Here is a 25,699-nt window from a genome sequence, read left to right on the forward strand (position 1 = left end):
TGCTTTCGAGATCAGATTTGGCGATTTTGACAGAAAATTTGTTGTACAAATTTTTTTTTGAACACGTTTAAAATTCAAGCGACAAAACTGCGAAACGTTGCAACTCAAGCGAGGAAATGGGAGCTGCAGGAAGAGAAGCCACCACCGTCCAGATATGATCACAGTAAACTGCTTTTCTGAGCGACTGATAAAAATTCTTTGAAACATTTATCCAAATGTTAAAATGTGGAGGACAGTGTAGTTTAAATGTACCAAAATTAGCCGATTTTCAAAATGAAACACTTCAGCTACACTCCGTTTAAAAAGCTGAGGGGCATAGCTGCAAGAAAAAAAAAAAAAAAAACAGAACTTCTGCTTTTTTCCTGGACAAGACTTATTTTGTAGGAGCTGTGGTAGCTTGGTGGTCTGTGTCACGGTCTTGTAATCCTGAGGCTGCAGGTTCAAGCCCGGGTTGTGTCAGGAAGGGCATCCGGAATAAAACAAATGGGCAAATCTTTCATGCGAGTTTGCTCGCTGTCCCTGAAGGGAGCAGCCGAAAGAAACTTTTTTTTTTTTCTCGATTGTTTTGTAGATTAGGACTCTCCTTTAAGTGAAATAAAGTAATATTACAGTGACATTTCACAACCAGCAGCAACACCACCATTTTAGCTTTTATAAGCAAAGTCTGGACAAGTACCAATGAAAAAAAAATGAAATTAAGCTTCACAATATCAACAGCTGTACAATCACATTTTACAACATTTCCCCACAAAAAGCTCCTTCGTTAGCTTGGAGTGGAATATTTTACACTGAGCAAATGAAACTTCAGAGCTTCAGGTCCAGTGGAAGTGCACAGTAAAAACAAATATCCATCGCTGCACTCGTCCTCCTCATTACTACTTCATTCAAGAGAAACAAATCTGCACAACGTTCCTTTCAGTCACAACTCTTCACCTCTTGTGGCTTTTGTCTTTGGATTAATAAAACATTTCTATAAAAAATAATAATAAAAAAACTTTCTACATGATACCTTTGTTTGACCCCAGGTTTCCACCATATAATTAATAGTAGTTTAGATATAAAACTAAAAATTAAATAAAACATTATATGCAATTAAGTTGTTAAAAAGGAAATTCTGTTTGAGCCACTGCAGCCTTTGCTTTTATAAACTGCTGCAGCTTTGTACAGATAGTTAAACTGTGCTGCTTGTTAAAAGTTGCTCCTTTCAGAGGCTGATCAGGGATCAGTGCCCTGTGCCTGTTTCTGTGTCAAGAGTCTGTGCTTGTTCTTTGAGCAAAGGGAGTCTAAAAAAATATAACTTCCTCCTTATTCAGGTCTTCTGTAGGGATGGTGTAAGGAGGCGATTTGCTGTGGCTGAGCCCGTGAACGTTCTGCACGTGGGGCTGGAACTGAGGGGGATCAGTGCTCTGAGGGTGCGGAGGAATGGAGGGTGGAGGATGGGGATGCGTGGTCGGCATGGGGGGCTTCTGCGCATGAGGAGGGTGGGAGGAGCTGACGGAGGAGGTGAGCTGAGTGTCTAGTCCGGTGCTGTCTGGAGGACTCAGCTGATCTGTCAGGAACAGAAAGGAGAAGCCATCAGAGAACAAAGGATCACTTCAGACATGACAAACAGAATATTAGTGAGCAGCTGCTGCTCTGATCTGTTGGATTATTTATCCAAGCTGCAATCAATCACACAAACTCTCTCACCGATGGTTTTTGTGTCATTGGTAAATGTACGAGAACGAGATTAAAACGTCTTTCGGCAGCAGAGCCGGCCATTAATCAAAGGGAGGCGTGTGAAATTGATAGGTGTTTACACAGGGCGAGGCCAGCGTGAAGCTCCAGAGAGGAATGTCATGGGGTGGAGTCAGCTAGGCCCAGGTGAGGAATGTAAAGTCGAGTTTGTGTTCGTGGGAACCAATACTAACAGGAGTACTGCATACAGAACATTACACGCCCATCAACCATTATTCATCCATCTATTTCAATGGTGTGGACAAGTGAAGACCTTGTATAACCTTTGACCCCGATTTGTGACCTGGACCTTGAAGCTGGGGTGATGAAATGTGAACATGGTGCCCCTTTTTAGTGACGATACATATGGCATAAGTTTATTTTCATATGCAGAATCAACACAAGGTCAACAGTGCAATGAAATGCTCAGGACGAGAAGAACCGTCGACTCGCAACCCCCCCCCCCCGACAATACCAAAGCATGCAACAAAAATAAGGCACCAAATGTGCAAAAGAAATACATCTGCAGCAGCATGGTCCCATTAGCAGAGTGGTCCTATTAGCAATGAGGTTTTCTTAGCAATATGGTCCTGTTAGCAACATGGTCCTGGTAGCAGCATGGTCCTGTTAGCGGTGAGGTTCTATTAGCAACATGGTACTGTTAGTAATGTGGTACCGTTAGCAGCATGGTCCTGTTAGCAGCATGGTCCTGTTAGCAACATGGTCCTGTTAGCGGTGAGGTTCTCTTAGCAACATGGTCCTGTTAGCCGTGAGGTTCTCTTAGCAACATGGTCCAGTTAGCACCATGGTCCTATTAGCGGTGAGGTTCTCTTAGCAACATGGTACTGTTAGCAACATGGTCCTGTTAGCAACATGGTCCTGTTAGCGGTGAGGTTCTCTTAGCAACATGGTCCTGTTAGTAACATGGTCTAGTTATCAGCATGGTCCTGTTAGCAACATGATCCTGTTAGCAACATGATCCTGTTAGCAACATGGTCCTGTTAGCGGTGAGGTTCTCTTAGCAACATGGAACTGTTAGTAACGTGGTCCAGTTAGCAGCATGGTCCTGTTAGCGATGAGGTTTTCTTAGCAACATGGTACTGTTAGTAACGTGGTCCAGTTAGTAACGTGGTCCAGTTAGCAGCATGGTCCAGTTAGCAGCATGGTCCTGTTAGCAGCATGGTCCTGTTAGCAGCATGGTCCTGTTAGCAACATGGTCCTGTTAGCAACATGGTCCTGTTAGCAACATGGTCCTGTTAGCAGTGAGGTTCTCTTAGCAACATGGTACTGTTAGCAACATGGTTCAGTTAGCAACATGGTCCTGTTAGCAGTGAGGTTCTCTTAGCAACATGGTACTGTTAGCAACATGGTTCAGTTAGCAACATGGTCTGGTTAGCAACAAGGTACTGTTGTTAGCAGCATGGCACTGTTAGCAGCATAGTACTGTTAGCAATGTGGTTCTGTTAGCAGTGTGGTCCGGTTAGCAGCATGATGATAACGACTGCGGCAACGACGATGACTGCCCTCCAGAACTGGGTCCGGCTGACAGAACATCCAAGGTTTCCCGTGAAACCAAACTGTTCCCTAGAGTTTGGTCCGTGCAGGCAGATGGAGGATCATGGAGACAGCTGCCATGACAGGCCTGAGCCCGAGGCTGGAAGGGGGCCGGGAACTGAACCACGATGGCACAATGGCAAGGCAGCGACACACAAAACTCCAAAAGTGCATTGCGGTCACAGCCGTAGAGTGGGTGTTCAGTGTAGGCACAAAAAAGAAAAGTAAAAAAAACAACAGGAACAAAATAAAGAGCGAGTCAAAATGGAGCTTCCGTCAGTGCGAGCATACTGCGGCGCACGGGACGTCACGTGCATATGTGTATGAAGTTTCATTAAATTATCTTGAGCAGATCAGAAGGTATGGGCAGGACAAGAGAAAGTTTAGAGATAAGGAGGTAGACTGTCCCAACATGCCCCACCTTTGACAGGCATACACCAATGCAGCAGGCAAACACAGACAGAAGGGGGATCATGCTGAGGTTTGTCCAGATGTCCATGTATTCAGAAAAATACCTGTGTGGTGATGAAGAGAAGGGGGCTGCTGGTGGGGGCTGATGGAGCGCTTGGCCTTCAGGATGTTGTCCTCTTTGGAGGAGAGTTTCAGAGGGAGCATCTGCTTCATGTCCATTGACGCTGAAAGGAGAGAGTTAGAAAGAGAGAGGACAAACACAAAAAGGGTCAGAGTGATTTAATTGGAATATTAGATTTCACAGCAGGACACCATCTGATAAATCAGCAGGTTTAACCTAATTTAGACGGCTAATGAGAGTAATCTGCTCAGGCAAAGAGCAGTAAGCAGAAAAAAAAAAAAAAACTTTCACAGAATTCAAATAAAACTCTTGCAAGAACAGGAGCAAACGGTAATGATGCGTTTTCTACACCAGTCGTAGTTTTAAACCTCTGTTCATCTCGACAGGCATGAGTTTCACCTCAGAAAACTGCTTAAAGAAGCAAAACATAGAGAGGAAAAAAAATAAAAGCTCATCTCTGAGAGTGACCCAGAACAAGCACAGGCAAGCGTGAAGGCATCTCCGAACATACTTTGTTGCATATTTGGTCTCGTTTCAAAGAGCAACTCGAAACTTGTTTGCCTCAGTGATAAACATCCTCGTTTCCCAGAGGCTGACAGCTTTGACAGCATCTTTGTTCAAACCTTCTGCAACCAAGCATGAGCAAAGAGAGCCAACAGGCTGCTTCTTATTGTAAATCTTGCTGTTGTTTTCCTTTCACTTCAGAAAAACTTTTTATTGTTTAGTTGGTTTATTTGGGTGCATTCCTCTAAAGTCTGTTCTTCTTAAAAAAAACAAAATCTGAGACGTAACAGAGTCCTAACCTGTGCTGTCAGTACGATGCGAGGCTTTCCCCTTCCCCCCTTTTCCTTTGCCACTGTTGATTGCTGCCAGTTTGGTGGGGATCTGCTGCTGCACCCCCACCAGTTTGTGCTGCTGGTTGGTGGTGCTGAAGAGATGGAGCGGCACTTCTGTCTTCAGGGGCAGAGTGGAGGAGCCCGCCTCCCGCCGCAGAGTCACCTCAGGGCGCTCGGGATAGTCGGCCGGTGTGACGGACAGGCTGGAGCGCACTAAGGGCTTATGGGCCAGCGGCAAGTCGGACGCACTAGTGGAGCTGGAGAGGCCAGGAGGTGAGAGGAGCTCTCCGTTTAAACTGCCAGACAGAGGAGCCACCTTGAGGAGAAGAAAGACAGTGTCATTTGCCGACATGTGTTAGCAGCAGATACGTCTTCAAATTCTGCATTTCAGTTCAAAGAATGTCTTCCCAGCTCTGTTCTATAATTATTTGTTTCAGTGGTCAGAGCTGGTTTGGACGAGTCGTGGAACATCGTGTTTGCATTTTTCTTTAATCATAACCAGCTTGTATAGACGGCATGATTTTATTTTTCAAGTTTAAAACAAGAAACTTCTTCGGACAATAAATCAGCCGAGTGCTGCCGTGACATTACAGACACACGATCTGTTTAGAAGCAGAGGATTTATGGGTGTAAAGAGGAAAAGGGAAACCTTTTTCCTGCTGAGGCTGCATCTGAGCAGGTCTTTGATGTTTTGTTTTCAACTTAAGCTTAAGGACATTGTATGTGAACACACAAAACGAGAAACGTAAAACCGCTAAAGGTTCATGTGCACATAAAGGTGTGTCCAACAAAACAAGACAGGTCAGTCAGAAAAGCAGAGAAACATGAATACAGCTCTCATGACATCAGGAGATAAAAGACAAGACGGCATTGTTTGTAAAATCGCTAGAATGAATCAAAAACCATCAAGAAGTCAAGTCAGCCAGAAGGATTCATCTACACTGAATCCTTGTTTGTTTTAGGAACCCCACATGTTGGATTACAAGAACTATAAAAGTCTATTGTAATACCAGCCGTGCAATCAGGGATCCTATTCACTTCAACAAAGTGATTAAAGAAAGTTGAATATCCTGCAAAGGAAGACATGAACAAAAACATTTTAACTTCTGAACAGCCGGTGCACACTAAAACATGTGCTTGGCTTCATCATCGCAGCAACGATAACTTCCCATAAAATAAAAATCTCCAATGTGTGAATGCAGTTTGCCGATTTCAACTCCGCCTTTATTAAAATCGCCACCGTCAAACCAGCTGATGAATCGAGCTCTGGCCTTGAATATAATAAACCATCTCAAACACACTCCTCTGGGCTTTGGACATTTTTTTTTATAGTAGTCCCTCACTACTTTGAGATTCACCTTTCGTGAACTCGCTCTTTCGTGGGTTTTTTTGAGTAAACATGAGAAAAAAAATTAATTGTACAGGACACAGTTGTCAACTTTAATATTACTCACGTGATTCGGACAGTACCGGATACAGTACTGTACAGAAAAAAGTTAACGAAAAATTAAATACATAGGACAGGCGCTGCCATTTTGTATCCTGATGCATGCTCCATTTTGTAGTTTTCCCTCAATAAGCCTACACTGTATTGCCACTCAAAAGGACTACATTTCCCAGAAGCCAACAGTGCACTACCCAGAATTCCCAACAGTGCTTCCAGCTGAAATGGAGGGAAAGTTTTGATTCGATACGAAAAAGTTTGGTGTCTATTACAGTGACTTTGGCGCCCAGCGGATGCAGAGCCCCGCACGGAACCCACCGGGAACCGGAGCAGAACCGGACCACCAGACTCATCAATGAACCCGAGAGCTGCTAGTCGGCCCACGAGGACTTCTGAACAATGTTCAAACACAAACAATTTGAACTGAGTTTAGAACATTGTAAGTGTGGGGTTTCTAAATCCTTAAAATATATATAAATACTAAAATAAGTATAACGTCGAGTATTTTCACTTATTGCGGGTGGGTGGGTGGATGGAGGCGGGGTCTGGAACGTAGCCCCCGCAATAAGAACAGAGAGCACTGCACTTGGATTTCACCAGTACTATTTATGTTTGAATATAATTAAAGATAAATGTCCAAAATCAATTGTTAAAACAGTCATAACCACATTTATAGGTTGTATGTGTCAGTAAAATTAATATTTCTGATGCACATTCAACATGATGACTTTGTACCGTGTGTTGCCTCCAGCTGGAACCACAAAGTATAACTTCAGTAAGACGGAGGCTCCTCGATGGTGAAAGTATCCATACGTCCTTCCATTACTCCGCCCTCTTTTATTCCCTCCATCATTTGTCAACTTTCAGCTCTCGGTCATCTTACACTGATGTTCAACTGCTCTTTGAACAAGGCAATCAGTTCTAGTGACGTTTAAAAAAAAACAAACAGGTATCCAAGTCACTGAAGCAGCACGAAGAACTCTGACAATAAGCAATTAGCAGTCTCTGTCTTCCAGAGGTCTTTATAATTAACCAGACCAAACGTGTTATTTCCAAAGTCAGGTTCCTCCTAATCCTGAAAACTGCCTGGATCTTTCTGGATCAGGTGCATCTTTAGTAATGCTGAAATAAGTTGCCTTGGAGATAATGGACACCACCCACAGGCAAGCACAGGTTGGGTGGTTCTGCTTCCACTTTGCAGAGCACGTTAGCCATCTCTTAGGGCTCCTCACAGCACAGACTTCTATAGATGTTAAATACCCAGAATCCTTCACTCTGTGAGGGGATGAGATGGACACACAGGTGCAAACACATCCCAGGTCAAACTCTCATCTGAACAGAATTATGTGCAATAATGCAATTATGAATCAAACTGATGACTTTTTATGGGCCATCTGCAGCTCTGAGCTGGACTGAATTAACAAGATTAGTGAACAAGGCAAGCGAAATGTGTCTAATCCAGAATCAAACTGAGTCCAAGTAGTCACACAGTTTAGAAATGAGAGGATTACTCTGAGTAAACAGTTATGCTCTGTGGGGCATAATCAGAAACGAGCAGGTTTGTCAGACGAGTTTTTTTTAATCCATCAAAATGTCAGAAATCATTTTAAAAACTAACGAATCCATTAAACTATTTATGAAAAACTAAAAAAATGTTATTAACCTCTAAGCTATATTTGTTTAGCTGAAAACAGGACATCTGAAATGAAGTGCTGCTGACGTGAACATTTCTTATAACATAGAAATAAAAAAACAAAAAAACTGCGCATTAAAAAAAAGACAGTTGTCTGACATAGAAATTTATACTTTATGTACTACTACTGTCAAGGGAATTTTGGTAAAGGTTTATGGACGTTTGTCACTAACTAATGTTAGCTTAATGTTTGTTAGAGGTCTGCTGAGAGGAGCCTGCAGGCGCACCTCCAAGGCCTTCTTCTCGTCTGTAAACTGGAAAGCCGAGGTCATTTTGACCGTCTGATTAAGCGTGTATTATAAAGCACTTCCTGCCTCACTGTCCTGTGCAGATTCTCATTGACGAGGCTCAAAGCATGTAACTGTTAATCTGTGCAAGCTTCCTCGTGACTAGACTGGTTATACAAAAACCTTCTTGTGTCCTCAGAATGGCTTCTTTGAGTAAATAGAGATGAAAGGATATTTATTTTATTCAACAACTACACTTGAATAAATGCCTGTGGGAGCTCCTGAGAGCAGAAACTTACTCATATGTAATATTATTCCACAGCAGCAAAACTGATAAAGGTTACCTGAATGAGTTTTTAATCCCTTAAAACACAAAAAACACAAGATTATAAGCAGAGGTGGGTTAAACTAGTTAATCAAATAACTGCATATGTCGAGGAGCTGATGGAAGATGTGAAAGGTCACATATGTTTTTCACTTATTACTGTCTACTGTATATGAACCATGTGTGTGTTAAGAGTTGTTTTGTCTGGACAGAGTGCTGCAGAAGCATGAAGCCTTCACCTGATAAACTCAAGGCCTAAGCGGGCAGGCAGCGCCTCTGATAACATCATAAAAAGATCCTCTTCTATGCTCTCTGAGCAGACTTAGAGACGAAGAGACATGTAAATATCTTGCCTGCTTGTGTTTCAACTCTGCTCCATCTTGAAAGATTAAACTGGGATGAGAAAAATATCTACTCGTTCCTGTGTGGCATATTTATTTAATGAGCTACAAGGGATAATATTAAATTATCCTAACAGAAGCTATTTCTTTACAAAGCAAAAACTACAGGCTGACAAGGACAAAGAAGAGTCGTGTGTGTGTGTGTGTGTGTTTGTATTCATTACCTTTTAAGGCCCATTTTTCCAACATACTACATTGTGAGGACCCACAGCCCGGACCCCATAAGGAGCTGTGTCATTATTGGGTTAGGGGTTAGGTTTAGGGTAAGGGTCATGATTAGACTATAGAAATGAATGGAAAATGAGTGGAAGTCAATGCAAAGTGTGGGTGGGTGGTGTGTGTGTGGTCAGATTGCTGATGAAAATCAATAAATGTATTAAATGAACACACCAGAACAACTCGATATGCCCACAGGCTCTGGTTACAAATGAAAGAAATCATAAACCTGTTGAAGGCACAGATGGAGAACATTTTTAACAATTTTCTAGATTAAAAAAAATAAAATAGAAGTTACTTTTTATTGCCATTCAAATCTTTACCTTTAACCTTGATAATGCACGTTTTCCAAGTTTATATTCACAAGACTATTATGCAACTTGACACGTCTTTATTCTAGTTAACAGTCCAAAAAAACCCATGCTGCCGAACAAGATCAGAAGAGATAAGATGAAAGAAACGTTTCACTGAAACCCAGACAAGTTACAACTCGCACAGCTATTACTTAAACATTCACGAGTCAAACACACACAGTCTTTTTTTTTCTTTTCACAGAGTCTAATTATATCTCTCCAGGTTTGCTGATGAGTCTTCATTTTGGGCGGTGGTGATTAAATGTCATCAGGTTGGCTCAGAGCCTGGGACAGACTGCGAGGTTCCAATTAATGAAAAGACCGTTTGATGTTTGATGCAAACCACTTCCAAGACAAAACCGCAGCCAAGAAATGCACAGCGTGAAGGACAGTGCTGCAACCCATCCATGTGTGGAGATACTTTTTCGCTGGGCTAAGACTGTTTGAAACTAGCTGGTGAGTCATAATTGTGAGAAAACAGATTGATTTTCTGTTGCAGTCTCTAGAATTTTAAATGTTTGTGACCAAGTTAATAGTGAGCCATGCAGCGGCCAATTCTTGAAACTGACTGCCAATTTTAGTGTGCACAGCTTGTAAAACTGTATTCAAGGCCGTGCATATGTTGTTGCTCACCTCTGCCTGGATGCTCGCATGTTTATGACTTAATATACTGAAGTACACATTTGAAATTAAAAGGAGGAAGATTTTAGACCTGGATATCCAGAGCTGCAAGATGTTTTCTGGTATAGATTCACAGCTAAACTGAGACGGGTTTGAGAAGCGTGAAGCGACTTTGTGACAACTTTGAGAGAAAACCTATAGCACTAATCTTTTGCACAAGTTTAAAATTCAAGTAGCAAGACTGAGCGTCTGCATATTGCATGAGGAAATTAAGAACCCCTACAGATGTTTTGAGCCATTCAGGAGACTCCTTTTTGATTGTTTTTCACCAAATAGTTGCCAACGGTTGTAGCCCAGCGAGATACAGACTGCTGGTCTAACAGTGATAGCACATGCAGAATTTATGTAGAACTGATTTCACTTAGGCGTTAGGTCAAGAATGCTTTTCTTTAAACAAACTGCAATAAACTCATGCATTGAAAACTATATATTTAGACGTAGTATAGATTGAATAACTTCATGTACAGATTCCAGAGTTTTTTATTACCCATTCTGATAACTGGAAAAGTTTAATTAAGTTGATTAAGCTGATACCAGTCTTGGGTTAGGATTCCTGTTATTAGTCATCTAAAGACCTTTAAATTATTGGGATGCTATACAAAATAAATGGCAGATAAGGTGTCCGGTTGTTTTGTCAAAGTAATAAAGTGGGTATTGTTCATTTACTTTAGATAAAAAATACAGCACAGTCATTTGGGGGGGGGACATCTCAAATCGTGAAAGGACAATGAGGTATCTCTGTCAGTTCCTTACATGATTACATGAGTTAAAAACCTACGGTTATTGCACAGAGGATGGTATCATGGGAAACAACACACAAACAGAGATGACGTGTTGAAGCATGCATTAGCTGCACTGATAAACAGCTCAGTGGTCATCAAGTCCATGACTCACAGTGTTAACATGCTTTGTACTTATTTGCGGGACCATTATTTAGAGTAAACATATCATTACACGTGTCTTATTTAGGCTCCTGGGGATACAATCATGTGTAAGTCAGAGGTGCAGCTGTTCCTGTTAATGCTCTGACTTTATCAGTCTAGATTTGTTTTTGTTTGGTACAAAGGAAGGCTGTGCCAACACGAAGACTGAAACGAGCTTTCCTCAGGTTGTGACAGACAGACAATCAGCTAAGCAAAGACTGTGACACAAGCCTCTGAAAACACTCAAAGCTCCTATTGGGCAACTTTACGAGGACTCTGACAGATCTGTTAACACCAGGCGTGAAATTACAGTCAGCAGATCTTAAAACTCCTCTCCCATGAAATTCACAAACAATGACCCGCATTGTGTCACAAGGATAGACACAGACGCAAGAAAGAACAAATGGAGGAAACAATAGGAAATGCAAAGCGAAGACAGACTGCTCTTTGACAAGATAGATCCTCAGATAAGTGCTTTTATAAATATAACTTGTAACTTACAGTGTATAAATAGTAGTCTTTATCACTTTCTCCCATCCAAGTTGCACAAGTAGAAATAGATTCTTTCATGTGGATGTTAATAGAAAATATTTGTCCAAGCAGACAGTGATTTGTGATGCTCACAGTTGTCTGCTCATGTTGCAGAATTATGAAGAAGTGTCATAAATAAAAATGACTAACTTGAACAAAAGTGTGTGTAAAGAAGACAGAGGAGGAGATGCAGGAAGATGAATTTATTCAGAGTTTGAGTTTTGGAATTAAAGTTCCCATCATGTGTTGTGAAAGCTGCTCTGAAATGGACTACGAGACTGGCCTTAAGAGAAGGACTACAAAGAGAGAAGTATGGACGGCGTACATTATTCCACTTCATTTATCTTTGATTTATCAGCAAACATCGCATTTTGTGGAACAGAGATTCGTCTTGCTGACGTAACAGTTTCCACTACTACTGGCTTCCCACCTCAATCGTCTTCCTCTTGAACTTTTTCAGGTTTTCCAGGCGTTCCTTTTCTTTTTCCACTGCTTTGGTGGACTCTCTCAGTCTCTCCAAGTCCTGCTGGTACGTCTCTCTCTGCATGTCCAGCTCTTCTCTTTCCTTCGCCAGCTGCTCCTGTATTAAAAACAAAATTTTTAGATTTTACACATTGTAAAACAAAAAGACTACAAAACCTTTGCATCTTTAGCAAATTCAGCATGTATTGCCATTAAATTAGTTTCCACAGCTGTAACGTAGAATGTAGAACTTCACCTCAAGCCGCCTGCACTCCTCCTCTCTTTGCAGTAGCCTGGCCTCGGTAGCCTCAACCTGCTGGCGGTGCCTCTCCCGCTCCTTCTCCCAGCGCTGCTGCTCCTGCCTGTGCTGAGACTGAAGCTTATGCAAGGTGGCCAGCTCCTCTCTCTGCAGAGCCAGAGTCCGCTGCTTCTCCTGCTCCAGAAGCACGTTTCCTCTGTGACGGCCTGGCAGCGGCACCCGCTCTGTCAGTGAGGCCCGCTGCAGCTCGATCTGACTGTCCTGCTGCGATATGATGGCCTGAAGATGCAGAAAAATAAATACCATATGTAACTAAATATTGGTGCTAGTTCTCTCAAAAAGCTGAAGATTGCATTCAGTACATACGCAATATAAGTGAGGATGGGACTCATTTACCTGCAAGCTATAAAGCCTCTGGGAGAGCATCAACACTCTGTCAAAGAACTAAAATGTCAAAAAAATAAAAAGATTAATGAACAAAGTATAAGCAATATGGCTAAAATAACACAAAAGTTGACTGAACTACTAAAGGCATGGCAACAAGGTCAAATCCTACAATGATGAAAGGTGACATGATTAAAAAAAAAAAAGTTACCTCAGCTTCAGGAAACGAGTTGGACCAGATGCAGTTCCACCTTGGAGGAGAGCAGCAGGTCTCATCAACCTGAGCAGCAGTCAGGCACACAAAGTCAAACAAAATGTGATCACTGTTCAGTGGAGGGATATTAAAAAGTAAACAGGTAAATGAAGCCTTCAGGTTAGGAAAATGTATTTCTATGAGGTACAAATTAGTTAACATTTCATAAAATCTCATTAAACTTTTTATTTCATCGTTTCATTTTCTAATTCTGAGTGTTTTTAAACTCAATGTTTTGTTCTTTTTTTAAAAGTTATGAGTCATTTTAGCATTAAATATATGAAAAAGCAGGATTATGTTTGAAAGTGAGCCTGAGTTTACAACCAGATTTGTTCCCATCTCATCCGCCAACATAAAGTGTCACTGTTGTGGAAAAACTTAAATTTTAATAACCCATAAAGAAGGTTAAAAACAAAAGAACGGAGCAAATGTATTATGTGGCACCGTTTGAAGATTTATTATTTGTCAATGTTAAAACTAAGATAATGCTCAAATAATAGTAATAATAAGGTTCAACATTTGACCCATTCCACAGCTCTAAAACTCAGCTATAGAAAAATGCCAAAAATGTACGTAATCCTGGCGTTATTTCACACTCACTCTCCTTTGTTATATTTAACCAGTATAATTATTCTCATGGACCAGGGTTCACTGGAATTAACCTAAACGTTCAGAGTACAATATTTATCAAGGTTTTATCCATTTCCAAACAAATGTGAAAACCTGTGTAAACAGCATTCCTGTAAAACACAAGGATGTGGAAACTTTACAGATGACTTGGTCAGTTTTTGACTATTTACAGGAAATATTACTGCGACTCATCTCCAGATACACAGTATGTGTGTGTGTGTGTGTGACTGCAGAGCTCCTACCGTCTGCTCCAGAGTGTGGCTGCCACACAGGTCTTTGAGCTGAGGGTCCGAACTGGCTCTTTGGCTTCGGTCTCGGTTTCTGGGCTTGCAAGAAAAACTTTTCTTCATACTGCCATCTGGAACAGACGTGCAGACAAAAATACTTGTAGACACACAAAAACAAGCAAAAGGTGACAAACAAATAAAACTAACGCACTGGAATACACAAGTTTTCATAAAAAATTTAAACAAGCATCAACAGCTACTTTTATTTTATTCACAGTTTATGGCAAACCTGACCAATAAATGCATCAAGATTCATTGGTTCCCCTTCATTTCTGGCCTTTTTGGTAGGGGTGGGGGGTTAATTTGGAAGATTTATTTATTAAGTGTGCAGCTTTTCTCACCGCAGTGCATTCTTCAGAGCTTCTCAAAGAACTTAATGTTATTATGATAAAAACATTTTTTAGTTTGGGGAAGCAAAATGTTTGAATGTTTTCAACAAACAATCAAATATGAAATTTAAGATTTTTCATTGGTTACGTTAAATCCGTCTAGTTTGTCTGCATTTATTTTTTTCCCCCCGGATGGCCATGATCCAGAGGACCACCTGGCTCCGCCTCTCGCCATCCTTGTCCGAGAGGCTGCAGAAAGACCTGCTGGAGGGACCCATCACCCCAGAGGCGCTGTTCGGGGCCAACTTCAGGACCATCCTTGAGAAATTGCAGAGGTCCGAGGAGGTCTCAGAGACTGTACACCATCTGGTGACGTCACAGTCCTCCTCCCGCCCCTCCGGCCGTTGGAGGGACCGGCTTGGCCAGCAGCAGAGGTGCTCCACAGCTGCGGGAGCGACTGATTGGTAACTCTAAATTGTCCCTAGGTGTGGGTGAGAGAGTGAATGGTTGTTGTCTCATTTGTCTCTATGTGGCCCTGTGATGGACTTGTGACCCATCCAGGGTGTACCCTGCCCCTCGCACCGTGATTGCCAGACATGGGCACCGGCGACCCGCATGACCCAAAATGGAAGAAGCGGGTAAAAGATGGATGGATCGGCTTATTGCTAACTTTTCAAGTTGTCAAATTCACAAGGTTAACATATATACACATGAAGGCAGCCATCTCAGATTTTGACGTGGCAACCCAATTTTCAAGAGGAATATTTTTTACACCTAGATGTTGCCACACACCAAAATGGAAGTCAGCAGTTAACTTGTTTTTCATGTTATGCTCGCAACAAGCAAAGATGGATGGATAGATGGATGAATGGACAGACCAACAGATGGAAGGACAGATGAATTGCCATTTCCGATTCTCCCTCTTCGCTTTGCAACAGGGGACAACTACAAACACTTGAAACTGACAATCTTACAGAGTATTTAGCACTGAGCATACAAATGAACAACTTTTACGTTAATATTGCTTCCAAGAAATAAAGTTGCAGAATCGAGCTACTCTCCTTGGATAACGATAGGGGAAATGCTGAGATTTTTATTATTTATAATTTATTAAAAGAAAAAAGAGAAAACTTTTTAGATGCTAGACTTTAATAAAGTATTTTGAGTGCTGGACTCACTCTTAATGAAGATGGTTGGGTTACTATCATAGCCACCAAATGTGTCTGCTCGTCTGGGCAGAACCCCAGAACCTCCACCTTCCTCCATCCGAGATGGTTGAGTCTCCTCCCCCACTCCAGACTGCAGCAAGTTCTGCAGGTTCTCAACTAAGATTAAAAAAAGAAGAAATGTAAAATAAAGTAGAATGTATTTATGAACCTTGCACACAAGTACATTATTGTGCAGCATCATCTTACCCTCCGTGATGGCTCCTTTGAGCAGGGTCTCCCCCTGCTGGAGGTCTGAGGTGTCTCCTCGAAGCATAAGTCTGGAACGTGAAGCTACTTCCTCCAGACCGGACACAGACTCTGCCATCTCTGCAAACAGCTGCAGCTTCTCTGTAAGAGCCTGAACAATCACTGCATCCTTCTGGCTCAGCCGCTCTACAACAGAAAACATTTCACAAAAGAAGAGTCATAATTTAAAAAGGTAAAACAAATCTGTAGGTTCTACACAGAAATTATTTTTAGGTCTTTTTTGAAGTAGAACAAAACATTTGAATGCCAAAACTACTTTAATTCTCTGTTAACTTAATTTTACATATGAATGTTTCTGTTCAGTGCCCTGAGATGACTTCTGTTGCGATTTGGCGCTATATAAATAAACTGAAGTGAATTGTAAGAAAAAAAAAACGTCAGTCAACTAAGTATTTCAAGTCAACGGCATCCCCTGGTGGATGATCATATTTTTTTTCTTAATACCCATCAGCAATTTGACATCCGTCACTCAGTCCAGCAGGCTCGTCAGCAACTGACCAATCGACAATAGCAATTTTTCCCGAAGTGAAACACCCCTTAAATGCCGTAGCTGAACCCCTTTTTCCCATGACAACATTGTTGTGATTTTACATTACGAACATTTTGCAGTCAGAGGAATTTTGTGAAAAATCATTAAAAAAAAAAAAAAAAAAAAAGGGTAAAACGTCAGTGGGGAACATGCAATGCAGAATAGGGGTTAAACGACTACACATTTTAAAAGTCGAGTCGACATCGACAAGTCGATGACGTCATAGGAACTCAAGACGCTATATCATATTTGCAAAAAAAAAAAAAAAAAAACAACCCTCATTTATTATTTACAAAAAAAGAACAACAAAACATCGGGTGCATATTTATGCTCCTATCATTTATCATACTGCAAATAAGTCAAAGGAAAAGCAAAACTATTATCAAGCTGCAAAAATGCTGCTGTATTTAGTTTTATTCTATTTAATCCACCACGTGGATTGGGTGGAATAGGGTTGGGAACAGCGCGGAGGGTGTGTGTGTGTGTGTGTGTGTTTCTGACTAGTCGCCATGAAATATAGAAACTCGCGAGATGATCTATAACAGACTAGTCGGTTAGTCTATTCAACCCCTAATGCAGACATGCGTTACCCTGAGAGTAGAGGGTGGAATAAAGTTTATTCCATTTAAATCACCTAAACTGAATCTGGAAAAATGGAAAAGATGGATAAAGCCCTGCAGCTGACCTCATGAGCAGCCGAATACAACAGTGATAAACAGGAAATACCACATGTTCATTTGTATGACGGTAACTGCATGCAACTCTTCCATTTTTGTCATTATTACTTTGTATGCTCAATGATTAAATTAAATGTTAATGCTTAAAGCTAGGTCTAGTTGTGCTTCGTTTTGCATGTAGATGTGTTGCAACTTCGGGTTTCACAGGTTTAGTCTTGATCAGTTAAAACTAAACCGATTTTGCACAAAGCGTTTAATAGGTTGTGTAATGTAAATGTACACGCTTAGTAGCCTACATACTGAACGGAGAGGTGGAGGTATGCACATGATGGTAGTGTAACTGTCACATGGTTGTCACATAAGTCTGAATTCTTGCACTGTGCTGCTCTGCGGCATGGAGACATCTACTGCAGTAACTATTGTAAGTTATTAGTATCTTTGAATTTATTTTTGCCATCTTCACTGGCTTAATGTTGGCTAATAAGGCAAAAATGCCTCAGCAAACAAGCTCCACTACCTTCACCTTTACAGTTATCATTTGTTTGTCTGAGGTTAGCTCGCCCTGGGCTACAATTCCGCATGGGCAGAGCAATCTTACTATTCGTGTCATGTCAATGTCTTCATTTGATGTTACCTTGAAATTCTTTGAGCCTGACAGCCCGAGCCTCCTCTTCTTCGCTGAACAGCCTCTCTTCAGAGTGAGGACAGCTAACAGAGCGAGTGAAGAGGTGACAACACAAAGAAGGTTAATTCATACAGTGCGTGTGTCCTTTTGTTTGTGCACTGACATGCTGCCTTACAAGTTGTTCACATTTCCCACATTAAACCCATTCAGTGATTCCGGATGTGGTTGGAAAATGACAGAAATGTGTTGATAAATCTTGCGTGTAATGAATTACTTCTCAACAGCTTGTCGAATGTGCGTCATCCAAGTGTTTCGCTCCTCTTTACAGGTGGTGTGGATCTCGTACATCTCTGGCTCATTGGAAGAGGCACAAATAAGAAACATGGCTTTCTCCTCGTGGGCCACTTCTCTGACTATCAGCTTTTGGAGAGAGATCACTGGTGGCTTATTATCCTGAGTAAAATAAAACAAGGGCAAATAAAAGCATTAAAGAGACAAAAGTCTGAATGATTAAAAAAAAAAAATTGTAGATAATACTGACAAGGGGGAAAAACAATGTAGTTTTATACTGAAAATAAAAGTTTGAAACATCACTCACAACTGCAGCAAACGCATATCTCTGATCCTTCTCTTGTATTAAAAGCAACACATCTGACAGCAGAACAGCAAGAATATCTGAAAGGATAATCAGAAACAAAACCCTCAGAAAGACATCTAAATGACAAAAAAAAGTTTTTAATTTATGAACTGTTCATTTTAAGCAGAAAATTTGTTTTGAATTGATGGTGCTGTAACAGTGTACCTTTGAGTCTGCCAGAAGCAGCCTTCCAGCTGACTGTGCCCTCATGAAGCAGTTGTCTCCTGCCCTGCGTCAGGTCCTCCCTGCGAAACACCCGGCCATCTTTGAATTTTCCCGAAGCCTTTGGCTCTATCTTGTTGTGTATGTCTTGAAGTCTAGAGTTCTTCTCGTACAGATTAACCAGCGCATCCACCTGTACAATGGTGTCTTTAATCAGACTCAGTGCCCGAGTCAGGTTCTCATGCTCCTCAGTCCCCACTAGAGACAAGAAAACGCTCTGAATAACAATCCTTTTCTGGTTTTAGGACATTTTTCAACAGTAATGGTGATTTATTTAGCAGAAAGACCTTCAGTGTTGTGCAGAATGCGCTCCACCAGGACTGGGTACTTCGTAATCCGCTGTGTCACCAACAGAATACACTCCGTTATTCCTAACCGTCGCACAATGGACAGGTTGTTGATTTTCTAAAAAATAAATAAAGATTTTCCATTTATAGAAAACATAATTAATGAAAAAAATATATAATAAAACTGCTTGTTTATATTACTTTTATGAGGTTCTGAAACCGTCTGTTGTTCTGCAGCTGATCTTTGTAGTAGCTGACAGCTTCAGCGTGGTGACTGCAGAAATCTCCATAACTTTCCTTCATTTTCTCTCCTATTTCACCCGAGAACTAAAGAGAGAAAAAAAACTCTTTCACCAGAAAGTAGTTTGTGCACTGCAACATGTTGATCATACTGTTTAAAGAAAAATGTGCATGTTTAAGTAGTGCTATGGAGGTATGCTTCTGTAGGAGGGTGCCGTTTCCATATGTTTAGATAAATGGCATTAACATCCATGGGACTGCCAGGATGCAAGACACTCCATCTCTCAGTGGTCCTAATGTTATGGCTGACTGGTATGCACTCCTCCCTACCTGTGTGATTAGGATGTCTGCCACTCTGTTGATAGTGTAGTTCTTGGTGCTGGGGGAAACGAGGTTTTCTCGCCGTCTCTCTTTGAGGCGAGAGAAGAACTGTGTGTGAAGTTCCAGGAGGGTTTCCAGTCGGGGGAACAGACAGTCCAGTCGGCTCGAGTCCATCTGAAGGTTCTCCTTCAACTCTTGGGCGTACACAAGCAGCATTATCTTCAGTGTTCGCACGTGGTGCATCTCCGTCTGCATCAGTTCTGCAGAACATGTTTTTTTCCAAAACAGACTTTAACCGTAGAAGTTCTAGAATGGGTTCTCTCATCATTTATTTAATTGTTTTTTTTTTTTCTTGTGCATTCATTTGGCTAAAGTTATTACGTTACATTTATTTAGGGATTATATCTCAATAGTAACTTCTGGAAAGACATGCACACCTTTTTATGCATTTCTAGCTGGATCATCTCTAAGGAAATAAATTCCACTTACCATATATCACATCCTGCCTCTTCACCACTTCCTTCGAGTGCTTCTTTAGATACTGTGGGTCAACCTCCAAACTCCATGAGTCTGCCTTAAAGTCCTGAGCATCTGACTCGAGGTCAACTCTCACTGCTCCATAGTTGGCATCTAAAGAGGAGCAGAAGTGCTGATGATCTCACTAATTGACATTTTCAATTCTAACCAGGCCAGGATTATTACAGTACTGAGAGAGGAGTGCAATAATTAGTGAACTAAAGACAGACAAATGATTACAAACTAATTGCTCTCTAAGTTACATCTTGTTAACCAGTGAATTTTAGGTCGTGGCAGCAATATTAAAAGAGTCTGCATCTCTCTCCCACACACTTCAGCTTAATGAGATGGATGGAAATCGTGGCTCAGCAAAACGCCCTACACACATTCTCCTCTCTGGTGTTATGAAAACTCCCTTGAAGCAAACAAGCGAAGGTTTAAAGATTCAAAAGTCTGAGAAAGGCTCATAATAGCAGCATCGTCACCATCACGACATACAAGAGAGGAACTGAACGTTACCTTCTACAACGATGGACTCAGCGATGGAAGAAGCGAGGGAAATTGAGTCATCATTGCAGCGTTTGAATCCGCCAGCATCTGTTTCATCCATCTCCCCTGAGAGGGATCTGAGGGGTCCAGGGTGGCATACATGCCGAAAGTTAGACAAACTTGAACATACAAATACCCTCAGGGACGAGCACATGCATTTATCCAAAGCAGAAGGACTGAATCAGATAAGCCAAATATCTGTTTTCTGACTGATCACAGCACAGATTTGATCCTCTGCCTCCTCGGTCTCACTCTTTTTTTTTTTTTTTACCCACAAAGTCAAATAAAATGTCTAGATGCACTTTAAAAAGACGCTGCATTAGAAAACAGCTTCCTGCTTTAAATACACATCACAGAGGAAGTAATAATTGAGCTGAAAAGTCAAAAAATAAAACTATTCAGCACGTCTGCAAACATTTACAACTTAATACATTTTAAAAACACCTTTATTTTTTTAATTTTATTTTTCACTAAAATAAATAATTCCACACATAAAGATATATTTTTTAACAAAGTTAGAAAAGGCACTGCAACGTTCATTTCTGAGGTACTCACACTGAGCTGCTGTTGTGACGAAGACCGTGACCAGCGCTGCAGGCAGGGACTAACGTGGAGCTGGTGCTCTGGGCGGCAGACGTGCTAGGGCCACACAAACTAAGGGTCATGCCTGGGATACTTGGTCTGCGGCCATCCAGGACCTGGGATGTAGCTGTGCCTGCCTGATCCTTTTCTCTGTCCCGGTCTTTCAGCGCTGGGAAAGAAAGACGAGAAACAGGTGAACGGAGGAGACGAGAGCGGATGGAGGAGGAATGTGAGGACAAACGAGGAGGGGACACAGAGAAAGGAGAAGATGACCAGTGAAGCGGAGAAGCGGACGACTTGTCCGTGTCCTTTCCAAGTCGACTCCAGTATTTTTTCACCCAAGAACGAGGCAGGGATTGGAAAAAGCGAGAGGTGATCATATCGCGGTGCATCAAGACTCGTACGCCGACATGTCCAGAAAGACGGCATGATGAAGAGGAGAAAGACCGGGAGGACGACTTAACAGTCTTGGAACCACCTCTGGAGGCCCCCGTAGTTTTACCAGAGTTTTTAGCGACTGCTACATCCATAGTGTCAAACACTAACAAGATATTATTAATCCAAACTTCAAGAACAAGTTCAGTAATCTCGGTGGAAATTACAGCGCAGGCAATAGCAGGACAAAAAAGATAAAGAGAATGAGACAGAACCAGTTTTTACAAGCGCCCAACCCAGACTCTTTTCATCCCAGGTTTTGTAATAACTTCTGGAAAGACGCGCTCGCCCTTTTATATTTCTAGCAAATTCTGGTTCTTCACTGATCATCTCCTCTCCCTCCTCGCAGTCTTCCTGACCCCCTGCACAAGTCACTGATTGGCTGGAGAGGGACGTGTGGAGAAATCAGGTGTGGCTGACAGGACTCCAGCTGTTCAGAGGGGAATAACGACTGCTACAGGAGATTAACTAAAGCTGCTGCTGCTGCGGACACTCAGGTCTCCTGTGGGCTCAATCGCACGCAGCAGCACCTGCTGCATGTTCCCACAAAACCAATGCCTTAGATTTCCTGACCATAAAACAAAGTTAAAGCGCATACAATAACTGTCATACTGTGATCGATCCATTTCTAATTTTTCTGTGAAGCCCAAGTCTGCTTTACCTTGTTAAAACTCCAACATCTGTGCTTTGGCTTGACAACTGTTATAAGTTGTAGAAACCACCTTTTGTTCTTATAGTATATTTGAATTGATTGAAAGGGGATGATCAACATGATTTTACATGGATACAGCACGTTAATGTGCTGGATTTAGCCAAATTAGCTAATTTTCATTTGTAGTCACCAGCAGGCAAATGCTATAAAACTTGAAAACCAGGGGGGAAAAACTAACTAACCAGAACCCACAAGCAATAAAGATACAAAAACAACAAATTTAAAAAATCTAAAAGATTGTACAGACCGTAATAACGTCTATTGGCTTGTAAAGACCTAAAACGATCTTTTTAAAGCATAAAAATTTTTACGTTTTTCGTCCTTTTGTGTATGCATAAAGTCTTTATATGTTGTTTATACAACATCACAAAATAAATTCAAACTAAAAAACAAGTGCTTCATCTGACCCGTTATCAGCAGCTAATCATCACCTTTTCTTACTGACTGCTGGAGACCAATCTCCCCACTCAACACTTGGTGTGTACACAAACACACAAACAAAAAAATAAATAAATCAGACTCACATGCACACAAACATAAGATTTTTCATTAAACATTGGGTCAGTGGGATTTATAAGCTCCACAAATATTATTCTGCTCACCAATGTTAGGAGATGATGTGCCGGCCTTCGGAAGACAATCTTTCTGTGTGAAGAAAATTAAAGAGAAGGTTTAATCGAGGACGCTCGTGTTTTTCAGGGTGAGCCGAGTCTGTCAACATGATAGTTACTGTACTTTCTGCAGGTGACAAGATTGCTCAAATGGCCAAGGACTGTACCCAACAAGCAAATCTCAGGCAGATTCAAAAGAAGAAAGCCAGAAATCTAAAGTCGTTTTATAGCAGCGCTGCGAATAGGAGCGCAAAACTCCTCTCCAACAATGATTTACACTTTTCTGTTATTAGGATACACAAACATGGAGGATGTGATAACAATGACGGTTCCATAAAGAGACCAAAACTATTTGTTTTAATCAACTAATAAAATATTTCAGAACAAAGATGCTTAAATCTTTTAAGACTTAAAGTGACAAATCTCTAAATGTCTTATGTTTGTCTCTGAAGGTCTTCCACAAAATATACTTTCATTGCAAAATGAATAAATTATGTCACACCAGGACAAATAAATCTTAATAGGTCTCATTTTCTACCTTAAAATTCTAAATAGTCTGACTATAAGCAAACATAACATAGGAAATAGTACTATTACTGTGACTTTACTTTAGCCTTGATCCACTTTTATCTACGCTTGAGCGTGATGTTTACCTTGTTCCTGCTGCTGGTGCACTCACCCAGCAGAGACTTGCAGCTCTTGTGAACATTCACAGCACAATCTGAAAAACAGGACGGGAACTTGGAGTCAGTGTCCCACCAGGAATGTCGGACTGCATGTAAGACCGTAAATAAAAAGCCACTGAGGAAACCGTCCCGGCCTTCAGCACACTATAAACCACATTTTCAGAAAGTAACACTCCTGAATGTTTAACGTAAAAGGTACAGGAAAAAAAACAAAACTTTAGATTTTCTTACTTTTAATCAGAATGTCAAGTTTTTGATTTTATCGTTTGGTGAAAGAATCACTTTTTTAATGCAGCTGTGCTTGTGCAGCTCAAAAACAGCCACTTGTTTGTTTGCATGATACACTATTACCAAAGCAGGTGAGAAACGCCCCTTTTTCTTAGAAATAAGTTTCTCTTGAAGTCTACTACTCTCCCTGTATGGAAAACAAACCAAGTACTGCCTAGTTTAGTTGTCGATTGTATCTATGCTGATTGGCAGAGATACAAATCAGAGTTGTTGTGGAAAAAACACAGAGCTACCGGTAGTTGTTTCCACTTTCAAATCAGTTTCTGAAACTCTGCTAAAACAAATCAGTTGAATTAATATGTCCTAGACACCCGAGGTAAAAAAAAAAAAAAAAAAAATGGGTAAGGTGAACACGAGAAGCTCTTCCAGAAGGACGAGGCTCGTCAAACAAATGAAGTTATCAAGATGCAAAGCACGACTCCAGGCCAGCCAGTTCAAATCCAGCGCGTGTACACCAGTTTTCATAATTTAGTAACAAGTGAAAAGCAAACCTTAGCCAACACGTTAAGTAGGTCATTTATAAAAACAGAGAAAAGTCAAACTGTTGTTTTTAAAAGAGTTAATAAACCTAAAGTAAAGCATTCACTGTGGTTTTATGATATACGCTCCGAAGTGTCAAAGGTTAAAGGCTGCAGCTGAAATTTCACTAAGTGATCTATTATTTTTCTTCTCAAGTAATAAGTGTCCGTAACCGCAACATATTTAAATTGTCAAAACAGTTTTATAATGGAAAGAAAAAGTTAAGAACATTGTTAAAATCCAATATGGATGCAAAATATTAACAAAACGTGTTGAATCTTTTAATGGCAGCATCAGTTTGGATAAACCAACATGTTCAGTCGTTACAGTGTTGGCTGCACAATTAGCTGAGGGTTTCATTTGCCTTCTGCTTTTCTGTGTGCTGGGACAACGGAGAAAAGGACAAATAAGTACCGTCATTTCCAGACAATAAGCCGCTACTTTTTTCACACGCTTTGAACGTGGTAGCTTATACAATGCTAAGGCAAATTTAAGATTTTTTTTTTTTGATGGGCTAACAAGCTTCATGCCACCAAAACATTTAACTTTGTCACACTCAAGTGCTCACATAGCTGCCCAATACACATCTCTCTTGGGGGGTGGGGTGGGGGGGGTGGGGGTTAGCGATCAATGACTTCCTGGTAGATTAATGTATTTTTTTTTTTATGAGCTGTGTTACAGGCACTGTTCAAAAAAATAATTTACTGTATTTGTGCACGTTACCGGTACATACTTAATTAAAAGAAAATATATATATATTTCTGTGTAAATATCTCATGTTACAACGTCAACACCCGCAGCTTATAGACAAGTGCAGCCTATTTATGTAAAATTTAAACTTTCTTTTTAAGCTCAGTGGGCGTGGCTTATATTCAGGTGCGCTCAATAGTCCACAAATTAGTCTATTCTTGAATGAAACAAAATCACTGAAAGCAATAAGCATCTCTGTATGTTTCGAGTAGAAAAGACCACAAACCAACTAATATACGTCTATGAAAGTGCCGTTAGTTTGTTCATTTTTATGCCAATCACCGATTAATTTTCCTCACTTTATTACTATCTCCAACTACTCCATTAACATACAAAGACCTCGAGAATCTGTAGGTAAAAAGCAAAATTTGGTACAGAAAAACAAATGTTAGGGTTTCTTAATCCCACAAAAGCCAAGTCAGTAACTACAACTAAAGAGTAACAAAAAGCCAGCCGAGTTACAAAAAAATTAAAACAGCAATGGACGTCACCTGCAGTGACATGTTCCTGTTAGAATCAAGTCAAGCTAAACTGAGCTGATTTAGAGAGAAGAGCAAATTCTGCCAAAAAAATTCACACAAACATCTCAGATTCTGACTGCAAATAAGATTAGCCTTTCTAAGATTATTCCCAATGGAAGGAGAACAAGACCAAGTAAAATGCTTAGGAGAAAAAAAGAAGTTAGTAAACAGAAGCAGAAAAACCCAGAGACCTTTAACATCATTTTCCACCTGCTCGAACTACCAGCAATTAGAGGAAAATAAATTTCTCTCAGCTTTGAGATTTCATGTGGGGAAAAAAAAACATGCCATCAATAATTAATGAAGTCTGCCAGAAAAAACATTCAATCTTATCTAAAAAAAATAAAAAAAATAAAATAAAAAAAAAAGTATCACGCTGACCGGGCAAGGCTTGGAAAACTAATGGCAAATAAAGGAAAAGAAGATGTAAAAACAGTGATCTTGACATTATATAAAGACAAATCATTCCAATAACACAAGC

The 25,699-nt window shown here is 40.8% G+C and overlaps 1 protein-coding gene across 1 annotated transcript in view; it reads right to left on the reverse strand.

Annotated features, from left to right (window-relative positions):
* Positions 1–1,165: 1,165 nt before the first annotated feature.
* The window catches only part of arhgef18b (rho/rac guanine nucleotide exchange factor (GEF) 18b), a 55,755-nt gene continuing 31,221 nt past the window's right edge, over positions 1,166–25,699 (reverse strand). Inside the window, exons 12-33 of the mRNA XM_037698313.1 lie at positions 23,108–23,175; positions 22,446–22,488; positions 20,670–20,865; positions 20,085–20,290; positions 19,539–19,679; positions 19,059–19,309; positions 18,690–18,815; positions 18,489–18,606; positions 18,145–18,399; positions 17,941–18,017; positions 17,617–17,795; positions 17,352–17,425; positions 15,452–15,637; positions 15,215–15,361; positions 13,663–13,778; positions 12,749–12,817; positions 12,550–12,597; positions 12,151–12,432; positions 11,863–12,012; positions 4,606–4,954; positions 3,786–3,905; positions 1,166–1,549 (exon numbers count right to left, since the gene is read on the reverse strand). Of these exons, the coding sequence (XP_037554241.1) occupies positions 1,284–1,549; positions 3,786–3,905; positions 4,606–4,954; positions 11,863–12,012; positions 12,151–12,432; positions 12,550–12,597; positions 12,749–12,817; positions 13,663–13,778; positions 15,215–15,361; positions 15,452–15,637; positions 17,352–17,425; positions 17,617–17,795; positions 17,941–18,017; positions 18,145–18,399; positions 18,489–18,606; positions 18,690–18,815; positions 19,059–19,309; positions 19,539–19,679; positions 20,085–20,290; positions 20,670–20,865; positions 22,446–22,488; positions 23,108–23,175 (3,467 nt within the window). The 3' untranslated portion in view covers positions 1,166–1,283. The remainder of the gene's footprint in view (positions 1,550–3,785; positions 3,906–4,605; positions 4,955–11,862; positions 12,013–12,150; positions 12,433–12,549; positions 12,598–12,748; positions 12,818–13,662; positions 13,779–15,214; positions 15,362–15,451; positions 15,638–17,351; positions 17,426–17,616; positions 17,796–17,940; positions 18,018–18,144; positions 18,400–18,488; positions 18,607–18,689; positions 18,816–19,058; positions 19,310–19,538; positions 19,680–20,084; positions 20,291–20,669; positions 20,866–22,445; positions 22,489–23,107; positions 23,176–25,699) is intronic.

This window comes from Nematolebias whitei, chromosome 3, assembly GCF_014905685.2.
Source record: "Nematolebias whitei isolate Nwh7 chromosome 3, NemWhi1, whole genome shotgun sequence".
Classification (NCBI taxonomy): domain Eukaryota; kingdom Metazoa; phylum Chordata; class Actinopteri; order Cyprinodontiformes; family Rivulidae; genus Nematolebias; species Nematolebias whitei.